The sequence below is a fragment of the Gossypium hirsutum genome, chromosome A05, assembly GCF_007990345.1.
Source record: "Gossypium hirsutum isolate 1008001.06 chromosome A05, Gossypium_hirsutum_v2.1, whole genome shotgun sequence".
In the NCBI taxonomy this organism is placed as follows: domain Eukaryota; kingdom Viridiplantae; phylum Streptophyta; class Magnoliopsida; order Malvales; family Malvaceae; genus Gossypium; species Gossypium hirsutum.
The window spans coordinates 58042352-58053892 of NC_053428.1; the positions used below are offsets into that span (position 1 = coordinate 58042352).

The 11541-nt window shown below is 38.1% G+C and overlaps 1 protein-coding gene across 1 annotated transcript; it reads right to left on the minus strand.

The window, feature by feature from the left end:
• Nucleotides 1-266: 266 nt before the first annotated feature.
• LOC107943992 (uncharacterized) lies at nucleotides 267-1901 on the minus strand. Its single transcript, XM_041111986.1, has 2 exons — nucleotides 941-1901; nucleotides 267-727 (listed from the first exon to the last, which is right to left on the minus strand). The coding sequence occupies exons 1-2, from the start codon at nucleotides 1899-1901 to the stop codon at nucleotides 267-269; spliced, it is 1422 nt and encodes a 473-aa protein (XP_040967920.1).
• Nucleotides 1902-11541: the final 9640 nt, after the last annotated feature.

Below are 11541 nucleotides of genomic sequence, written 5' to 3' on the forward strand. Positions count from 1 at the left end.
CAAACCTTCTTCCTTCAGACTTGTATTGTAATTGGAGCTCCTTCTTTGAATTAACCTGAAATGGAGTAACAAGGAGACAATGGTTATTTAATTCTCTTTTCTTTTTCTCACTCACCTTTCTTGTGATTTCTTTTTCTTTTTCAACACTCTCATTTTTTTATAATTTTTTTTGTTTCTTTTTGTTTTTCTATTTTTTTTCTCTTTCTCATCTTCCTTTTCAATGCTCTCTTTTTCTTTTGCTTGTTCCATGGACGCTTAAGATGTTGTTAATCTTCCATGACTTGTTGCGGGGACAAGGGTACCAAAGTAACATTTTTACCCTTATGTTGAAACGAATATTGATTAGCAAAACCGTCATGTTTGACTCGACGGTCAAATTGCCATGGTCTTCCGAGTAAAATATGACCCGCATGCATGGGTACAACATCACATAATACTTCATCATGGTAGTTCCCAATAGAGAAAGAAATCTTGGCTTGCTTGGTCACCTTCAATTCGACCCCTTCATTGAGCCATTGCAATTTATAAGGACTTGGATGCTTGATAGTTGGCAAAGCAAGTTTGTCCACCATGTATGTGCTTGCGACGTTAGTGCAACTTCCACCATCAATCACGATACTACAAACCCTTTCTTTGACAAGTCCACGCGTATGGAATAAATTCTCACGTTGTAGTTTATCCACGGAAGTTTGGACACTAAGATTTCTTTTTACCACAAGCATTTCACCTTCAACAGCAAACGCTATTTCTTCTTCATTATCGGAAGGAATTTCAACTTCTTCTTCATTTTTGTCTATCTCCTCCTCCGATTCGATATCACCATTTGGCCTCATAATCATGGCATTCCGATTTGGGCATTGGCTGGCCACATGTCCTCTTCCGAGACACCTAAAACATTTTATATCTCTTGATCGATTTTGGAAATTATCCACAGACTTACCTTTGCTAGATTCAGCAATTGGCTTAAGTGTTTTTGGTGGTGTTGTTGGCTCTTTTATCGGATTAGTAGAAGCACTCTTACTCGAACCTTGGTTCCATTTAGATGTATTGGAATAAGAATAGCCTCGAGCAGAACCTTTCTTTTTGATTTGCTTCTCGACTTTGATAGCCATGTGCACCATATCTACGATTTCCACGTAGTGTTGCAACTCAACGATGTTAGCTATTTCCCGATTAAGTCCAGCCAAGAATCGCGCCATAGTGGCCTCACGATCTTCTTGTACATCAGCGCGAATCATAGCGATCTCCATCTCCTTGTAATAATCCTCCACACTTTTGGTTCCTTGGGTGAGATTTTGGAGCTTTTGATACAACTCCCGATGATAATATGAAGGAATAAACCTTCGCCGCATCACAGCTTTCATCTCGGTCCAAGTGGTGATAGGACGCTCGCCATTTCTCCTTCGACTCGTGACAAATTGGTCCCACCAAATCATTGCATAATCTGAAAATTCAATGGCTGCCAATTTAACCTTCTTTGCCTCGGAATAATTGTGGCACTCAAACACTAACTCAATTTTCTTCTCCCATTCCAAATAAGCTTCCGGATCTGAACGTCCATGGAAATGAGGAATAGTTAGTTTAATACTTTTAAGATCGTCATCATACCTTTCTTGTTCTCGTGATCCATGATGTCGTCGACCTCTCCTTCGTTCACTAACGTTTGAACCTTGATCACTTTCGGCCCCACTTGGTTCAGAAACTTTATTGTCTTGAAATTGTCTTCGATTTCGATTTCTAGGTGGACTTAGAGGAGTCCTTCCTCGGCGGCCTCTCATTTCCACTTGATCAAGATGATCTTGAATTGGTTCCAATTTTTGATCAAATAATCGTTCAAACTCGCGCAACATTGCTTGCATATTTAAATCTGGCACATTTCGTACGGGTTGTCTTTCTGCCATATTTTAATTTAAACTTCTAGACATAAGTAAAATTTTCCTCACTTACAAAAACTCACGGTTCACTCAAAAAGAAAAATATTTGTCGCACACGCTCGTGTTTACACTCTTCTAGGCTTTTTCTTTGATGTAAAACACACGTGCCTTTTACCACTCGACCTCGTCTCACAAATTCGTAATTCGTCTTGATAGACTTAATTTGCTGCTTGAGGGTTGGTTTCAAAATGGGTTACAAGGGATAATGTCGGTGTAGGGTAGGCTAAACAAAATAAAATAAAAATCAAAGTATGTGTGCCGTTTTGGGGGGGGGTAGAGGGAATGGTAGAATGAATGGATGCTTGAAAGCAACAAGAAATAATAACAAAATAAAACTCACAAGACTTTTCACTCTTTTTTTTATACTTCGATTTTTCGATTTTTTTTTTAAATTTTTTTTTCGATTTTTTTTCAATTTTTTTTTCAACTTTCCTCTTCTCTTTTTTTTTCAATTACAATATGCTGAAATATAAAGGAAGTAGAAAAAAATTACAACCTAATTTTTTTTTTACATTACGAACCAACTCCGAGCTTGGTACGAACGTCGGCACTCCTCGTTTTAGTAGCTCTGATACCAAATGATGTGATCCGGCTTGGTTGATGGAGTCAAGTTCACTTAAGTTGCCCGATCGTCGACGAGAAGTAGTGGTTGATGTCGAATGGAGATAACTTTATGGAGTTGTTTTAAGCGGAAGTAATTAAAAGGGTTCAAAAAATGGCTTGGTTTGGAGAATGGATGGTTCAATTTAACAAAGAAAGTAAAGTTTAAGTAGATAGATAAAATGGAATGGAAATTGAACTCAAGCGAAGAACGATTCAATACTATGTAAAGTATTGCCCCGAGACTTATATTGCTTAAGGTGGGTTTAATGGAAGTCGAAGATGGACCTTGACCCGTTACCTATAGAGAGGTAGGAACCAAAGGTATAAAAAGGTGGATGAACGCCACACCAGGATGGTGATAAGTTCAAGAAGTAGAGTTGACGCCACTAGCGAGCTAGATAAGTCAGACGAGACTCAAACGAAATCGGATTGGAGGTAACCTCACAATAAGTTTAATAATCAGAAATGTCTAACCTTTTTACAAAGAGAAAAGAACTATTTATAGATTACATTAGATAGCCAAATAGACTAAGTAAATTCGGCTTTAATTGAATTAAACTAATCTAGAAATGTATCTTTAAAGGCTATGTCCAAATTCGGCTGAATGGTACTTCAATAGGCAGCTTCATGGCTAAGGAAATGAACTTGAAGGCTTGGTGAATGTATGGGAGAGCAATGGACATGTCTAGGTTCGGCCAAGGTGTGAATGGACACTCCAATAGATGCCTTTTGGTCGAATAGGTACTTAGGAGATCAATGGACAGCAACCGATGCATGTAAGTGAATATTCATGCATTCTTCCATTCATTGTATTAAATCATTCATGCATCATCTTTAAGGCAACCATTCGTTGTAGGTAGTCATGCATGTACCCGAACATACATTGAACCAGAAATGTTCATGAATCCTCATTAATTGTGTTCCCACATGTGGATGTACCTACAAAAGATATAAACAAATTAGATTCAAGGTACATTCAGCTTAAATTAAATAATATCAAGACATATTTAACAAATTAAAATAAAGACATAAATAAAATATAATTAATAATAAATTCGGCTAGCTTAATGATAGTCAAAATTCTTGATGAGCTGAATTGAGCTAGAAAATTCGGTTATGAGCTGTAGTAAAAATAATTAAAATAAAACTATCACTCAAATTATTCAAATAATAAAATTAACGAGCTGGAAAGAAGCTAAATTGAGCTCAAATAGGTGGAATTGAGCTCAAGTGAGCTGATTAAAGTCGAATTGAGCTAAGGGAGCTGGAATTGAGTTGAAATTAGCTTGCACTAAGGTGCATGGTTTCTTCAAGGAGTTGGATCGAGCTTCCCCATCTTCAACGAGCTGATTCTCCTTCCAAAACTTGAACAATAAAGCTGAAACAACTTCATGAAATCGCTTGGACCTAGCTCGGTTCATTGGTCCCTTTGGAAGCTCGAGGGAATCAAGACGAGGACTTGATGGGGCTTGGGGCGTGGTCACATCATCCCCCCCTTCTTCAAAACGACTTGTCCTCAAGTCGAGCTGTTTATTCTCTAGAAAATAATCTGTCTTATGCAACTCTCCTTGAATGAATGGAACAATTAGTCGTTCATAAGCCATTGCAAAAGAACTCACAATATTCGGCATTAGAGATGGCAAATGAATCAATGAAAATAGACAACCATTAATCATCAAGAAATGATCAGAACAACTATGTGGATCATGCATGGTCATAACAAGACAAGTATGAGTCATGTAAAAAGGCAAACTTAAAACATCATTCTTACAATCATATGGACAAAACTCCTTCCATATCCATAACTCATCAAATGGTCGAGACGAAAACAAATATGTTTTCAAGCATTCGAACTTTTCAATTTTCTTCCACAAGTCATTGTTCAAGTAAATGGAATGCAAGTAAGGAGACATGGAATTTAAATCTTCATTACAAACATGCAAATGAAAAGTTTCATATGACTCATGATTTCGCATGTTTGACACTCGCAATTGTCGTTTGGTTTTGTTCTCAACAACGACTTCATCACATTTTCCAATGAAAAAAATCTTCTTATCATTACTCAAAACGGATATATCATCATCAAACAAAATCAAACAATTAACCACAATAGGATTCAAGCGATTTTTAGCATTCAAGGTGTCTTAATGCATTAAAGTCTAAAACTGGGTTTGAGCTAAAATGAGCTAAGCTTTAGCCCTTAAGCTAAAGTTGAGTTGGGATTAAACTCCTAAGCTGAAGTTGAGCTAAGGTTTAGCTTGTGAGCTGAATATGAGCTAGGAGTGAGCTCGGTTTAGCTCAGGCAAGTTGGATTGAGCTTGAATAAGCTGGATTTGAACTGGACGGAGCTCGTGGAGCTGGAAATGAGCTGGGATCAGCTTGCCAATATGTCAATGCTCGGCTTGACAGACTTGCTCGATAAAGTTCGCGGGGCGTGCTCGTATCAATGAGACATCACTTTTAGAGGGTCCATGGATGGCTAAGGTGCATGGATACTCAAGATGCATGAATCGGTTAAATGCATGAATGGTAAGGTGCATTGATTCCAAGGGTTTATGAATGACCAAGAGCCATGAATGTTGTGCTACCTATTCATCTAAACAAGTGACTATTCGGTCAAAGGGACATAATACATGCATGAGATGGTTGGCCGAATGACTTCTTCCATGAACCTCCACATTCCATTCACATTGTGTTCACACAACAAGTCTTTTTGGTTCACCATGTTCACACCTATGGACTCTTCAGGTTGCGGCATTCACACCTATTTTGGCCCTTGGAGTAACACCATTTAATTCATGGTTTTTGGCTAAAGGTTGTCACTTAATTGCTTCATTAAACAAGGGAGGCCGAACCTAGCAAGTGTCCCTTGTAGCTTCATTCATTCACTTGTCATTTCTTAAGCATGAAGCATTCACAATTCATGTTCCATAGCCGAATTTAGTCATGCACATTAAGGATTAATTTTCTAGAATTCCTTTTACTTAATTTGTAAGTATGAAAGGCCATTCGACTTGTAATGCCCTGTACCCGAGACCGTTGCCGGAGTCGAACACAAGGTGTTAACAGACTTAATTCATTACTTAAACAGCTCATACAATTCATTTTAAAATTTTCAGTCAAGCTAGCAATCTGCGTCACAGTCGCTTAAAAATTCATATCTCGAGTTCTGAAATGCGAATCCAATTCCGTAAATTTTTCCTAAAACTAGACTCATATATCTATTTACTAATTTTTTTCTAAAATTTTTTGGTTGGGCCAATTAGTACAGTTTATTAGTTAAAGTCTCCTCTGTTTTAGGGTTCGACTACTCTAACCTCTGTGTGTTACGAATCAGATATCTTCCTGTACAGAGCTTCAATGACTATGTGATACGATCCGCCTCAGGGTGAGTCGAGTCGTATGTGAGTTTGCCCGATCGTCTACGAAGAAGTAGCGTTAGATTTGTTCAAAAGGATGTTTTAACAAAGTTTTTGTAGGTTTGGTTATAATGAAACGAAAAGATGGATTGGAATGGAAATGAAAATGATCTCGAAAACAGACACGAACCAATATTAGAAAATATTGGCCCAAATGTTTATAAGTTTTCAAGGTGGTCGAAAGGAGAATATGAGAACCTCGACCCACTACTTAGCAAAGTAGGAACCTTGGTATGTTTGAACACCACACTACGAGTAGTGATAAGTTCAGTTTTCAACAAAGAAAATGGATGACACAACTAGAACACTAGGTAGCCAACAAATCTTTGAACGAAAACAGAGAAAAGTTTGCCTCACAAATTTGGCAGAATATCATTCAAAAATGTCCAAAAAGTAGTATCCCCAAAAGGCTTGGTTACAAGAATTTATAAGGCTAAAATGAGCTAGCCGAATGGTCACATAGTAAAGTGCTATTAAAGGGCTAATTATAAATCAAAGACTTTTGAAATTCTAGAGTCAATAACTCCTCTCTTTAACTAGCTGAATTAATGTCCTTAAAGGCTTGAAAAATGACTCTTGATTTTCCCTTTGGCTAGTTGGGCTAGTTGAATAGACTCCAGCCACTTTAATGAAATTTGCAATGCATAAATTGTCCATTAAGTAGCAAAAAAAACGTTGGGGTATTTGAACAAGCTGCTACCAGATTTTAAAGGACATGAGATGCTCCTTTAAACTCTCTTTTAATGATGCTTAATGCTTCCTTTATAACAGCCTCCTCTTTTGTAACCAAAATAACTTGAAAAGTCTCCTTTATTGAATGCGTAACAGCCTTTGTGAATTGAAAAGTCACCTGCAATTAAAACATATGTAACCGTCACATTTATTCAATTATTAAACTTTAAACAAATTAACAACTACGTAAATAAATGAACACACACTTATGCATCATTTATTCCAACAACTAGTTAATTAAAAGAAGTATTTAATGAACTTTAACTCATGCACCAATAAATTAACCTAGTAACTAGATTAATTAAAGAAGCAACTCATTAAATTAAACTCATTAAATAAACTTATTTAATTAAACTAAGATGAGTTGTATTAATGACCAGCAACTCATTTATTAAACTAAGAGGCTTAAATGCAAGTATTAAAATGCAAACTAAATGCAAAGCTAAAAGAAATAAATAAAAGTTCAATTTAGTTGGAACGGGTTCAAGGAGTGAAATTTAGCTGAAATTAGTTTCCAAAATGTTGCAAGGACACTTTATTAAGCTGGTCCCAACTCGATCTATTTCTCCAACCAAAGCCTCGCCCCACACTTGATTAACTAAGGCCGAAACGGCCTCCTTGAATTGCTTAGCTCGAGCTCGCGTAATTGGTCCTTGAGGCAGCACCATTGAGTCCTTGCTCGAACTTGATGCACTCCAGGTCGCGATCGTATCATTCCCCCCTCTTTGAAATGACTTGTCCTCAAGTCAAAATCTGTATCAAAAGGGGTTAAATCTGTCACATTAAAAGTTGCACTAACGTTAAATTCACCAGGCAAATCGAGTTTGTAAGAGTTTTCATTTATGCGCTCAAGAATTTGGAAAGGACCGTCTCCTCTAGGTAATAATTTTGATTTTCGTTGAGCTGGAAAACACTCATTGCGCATGTGAACCCAAACCCACTCTCCGGGTTCGAAGACCACTGCTTTCGTCCCTTGTTAGCATTACACACGTAAGACTCGGTTCTTGCCTCAATATTAGCTCGTACCTTTTGATGTAATTCCTTGACCAAATCAACCTTTTTCTTTGCATCTGCATGAACCAGTCGATCAGTAGGCAAAGGTAATAAATCTAAAGGTGTCAATGGATTGAAACCATATACAATTTCAAAAGGCGAATATTTCGTAGCAGAATGGACGGAGCGGCTGTAAGCAAACTCGATATGTGGTAAGTAATCTTCCCAAGACTTTAAATTTTTACGGATGATGGCCCGTAGTAATGTAGACAATACTCTATTGATGACTTCCGTTTGACCATCGGTCTGGGGGTGGCTGGTGGTAGAGAATAATAATTTGGTTCCTAATTTTCCCCACAAAGACCTCCAAAAGTGGCTCAAAAATTTTGCATCACGATCCGACACAATAGTACAAGGAATACCATGAAGTCGTACAATGTCTCTAAAAAACAAATTTGCAACATGAACAGCGTCATCAGTTTTAGTGCAAGCAATAAAATGAGACATTTTTGAAAAACGATCAACAACCACAAAGATAGAATCCTTCCCCGTTTTTGTGCGCGGTAGTCCAAGAACAAAGTGAGATATCAACCCACGGGGATTCAGGAATAGGTAATGGCGTATATAAACCATGGGGTTGAACCTTTGATTTAGCATTTTTACAAGCTATACACCTCTTGCAAACTTGTTCCACATATTTGCGCATTCGCGACCAATAGAAGTGTTCTTGAAGTGTTGCAAGCGTCTTGTTGACTCCAAAGTGTCCCATAAGTCCGCCACTATGGGCTTCGTGCACTAATAAATCTCGAACAGAGCCACAAGGAACACAGAGTTTACTTTCTTTGAAAAGAAAGCCTTCATACCTATAAAAGTTTTCAAACACACCATTCTCGCACGCTACAAAGATCTCACCAAAATCAGAATCGTTAGCATAAGAGTCTTTTATCAAAGCAAAACCAAGAATTTTGGAGTCCAAATATGTCAAAAGAGTATACCTTCTCGAAAGTGTATCAGCCACTATGTTATCTTTACCTTTTTTGTATTTTATAACATAAGGAAATGATTCAAGAAATTCTACCCATTTTGCATGACGTCGATTTAATTTGTTCTGGCCTTTGATGTGCTTTAAAGCTTCATGATCGGAGTGTATAACAAACTCCTTTGGCCATAAATAATGTTGCCATGTCTCAAGAGCTCGTATGAGCGTGTACATCTCTTTATCATATACAGGATAGTTGAGTACAGCTCCACTAATCTTTTCACTAAAATAAGCCACAAGTCGTCCTTCTTGTGTTAAAACAGCACCTATTCCAACACCTGAGGCATCACACTCAATCTCGAAAATCTTCGAAAAATCTGGAAGAGCAAGTAAAGGAGCGTTAGTAAGAAAATTCTTAATTTTGACAAACGACTTTTCTTGCTCATCATTCCAAAAGAAAGTAGAGTTCTTCTTAATGATGTTCGTAAAAGGAGCAGCAATGGTGCTGAAATTAGGAACAAATCGTCAGTAGAAACTTGCTAGGCCATGAAAACTCCGGACTTGCGTAATACTAGTTGGCCTTGGCCAATCTTGAATGGCCTTGATCTTTTCTTGGTCTACTTCGAGACCTTCCGCGCTAACCACAAAGCCTAAAAAGACAACTTTATCAGAACAAAAAGAACACTTTTTAAGGTTAGCATATAATGTTTCTTTACGTAAAACTTCTAAAACAGATTTAAGATGCCTTACATGATCTTTGATGGATTTGCTATATATCAATATGTCGTCAAAATACACAACACAAAACTTACCGATAAAAGACCTTAACACTTAATTCATTAGCCTCATAAATGTGCTAGGGGCATTGGTTAGTCCAGAAGGCATGACCAACCATTCGTACAGCCCATGCTTGGTCTTAAATGCCATTTTCCACTCATCACCTTCTCGCATCCGAATCTGGTGGTAGCCACTTTTTAGGTCAATTTTCAAAAATACCTTAGCTCCACTGAGTTCATCAAGCATATCATCAAGGCGAGGAATTGGATGACGGTATTTGATGGTGATCTTATTTACGACTCGACAATCTACGCACAGTCGCCATGTTCCATCTTTTTTTGGTACTAGTAAAACAGGTACAGCACAAGGACTAAGACTCTCTCTAACGTAACCTTTTTGCAACAGATCATTGACTTGCCGTTGCAATTCTTTAGTCTCTTCTGGATTGGCTCGATAAGCGGGACGGTTTGGGATAGCAGCTCCCGGTATAAAATCTATTTGATGTTCAATTCCACGAAGCGGTGGTAAACCATTTGGGACTTCCTCCGGGAAAACATCTTTAAAATCCTGCAGTAAAGACAAAACAGAAGAAGGTAGAGTGTCGGGTAATTCGTTAGTAGAAAACAAGGTTTCTTTGTACATGAGTACAAGAACAGGATGATTCTTTATTAACGCTTTTCGAATATCACTAACTTTTGCAAAGACACTCATTTTTTCAATTTCCTTCTCTTTTTTTTTCTTTTTCTGATTTTTTTCCTCTTTTATTTTTTTACAATCTTCTTTTTCTTTCTCTCTCATTTGTTCGATGGATGCTTTCAACTTCAATTGATCATCGTAAACTTGTTTGGGAGTTAACGGTGCTAATGTAACATTCTTTCCCATAAACTTGAAAATATACCGATTGGTATACCCGTCGTGTAGCACTCGCCGATCAAACTGCCACAGACGTCCAAGGAGTAGATGGCCCGCATGCATTGGAACAACGTCACATAACACTTCATCCGAGTACTTTCTAATGGTGAAAGAAACTAGTACTTGCTTGGTCACTTTAAGTTCTCCACTGTCATTGAGCCACTGAAGTTTTTAGGGGCTCGGATGCTTAGTAGTTGGCAAACTGAGTTTTTCAACCATCATCGTACTTGCTACGTTTGTACAACTACCACCGTCGATGATGACACAATAGACTTTTCCTCCAACCAAGCATCGGGTATGAAATATGTTCTCCCATTGTAGCTCATTATCCATGCCTTGGAGACTAAGACTCCTTTTGACAACGAGTAATTCACCTTCCACAGGTTGTTCTAAGTCCTTCTCAGTTTCAGAAACCGATTCAGACTCCTTTTCTTCTTCATCCTCCGTCTTGATTTCACCATCGGCACGAATCACCATAGTTCTTCGATTTGGGCACTGACTGGCTATGTGTCCCCTTCCTAGACATTTGAAACATTTAACGTCACAATTACGATTGATAGAAACCTCGGGTGCCTTACCTTTGTTTGTTTCGATATTAGGCTTGTTTGGTTTCGAAAGTGCCATAGAATCCTTTCCTTGAGATGTTGAAAAACCTCTACTTGAACTTTGGCCCCACTTGGATGTGTTAGAAACGGAAAAACCTTGATTTGAGCCTTTACGCTTAAGTTGCTTTTCTACCTTGATAGCCATATGAACCATGTCCACCACTTCAAGATAGTGTTAAGCTCGACGACATTCGCAATGTCTCAGTTTAATCTGGCCAAAAATCGTGCCATCGTTGCTTCAGAATCCTCTTGAACATCTGCCCGAATCATTGCAATTTCCATCTCCTTGTAGTAGTCTTCGACGCTTTTGGTCCCTTGTGTAAGATTTTGAAGTTTTTGGTGCAACTCCCGGTGGTAGTAAGAAGGGATAAATCGTCGCCTCAGGACTGCCTTCATCTCGGTCCATGTAGAGATCGGTTGTTCTCCATTACGTCTCCGGCTAGTAGTTAGTTGATCCCACCAAATCATGGCATAATCCGAAAATTCAATTGTTGCTAACTTCACCTTTTTGTTTTCAGAATAGTTATAACAATCAAACAACAACTCGATCTTCTTTTCCCACTCAAGATAGGCCTCCGGAACTGATC

Excerpts from the sequence above, each read along its gene's own strand:
- LOC107943992 (XM_041111986.1), bottom strand. The coding sequence starts at position 1,901 with ATGGCAGAAAGACAACCCGTACGAAATGTGCCAGATTTAAATATGCAA. Across the intron at positions 728-940 it reads AATTGCTGAATCTAGCAAAG|GTGAAATGCTTGTGGTAAAA; the intron begins GTAAGTCTGTGG and ends TTGCTGTTGAAG.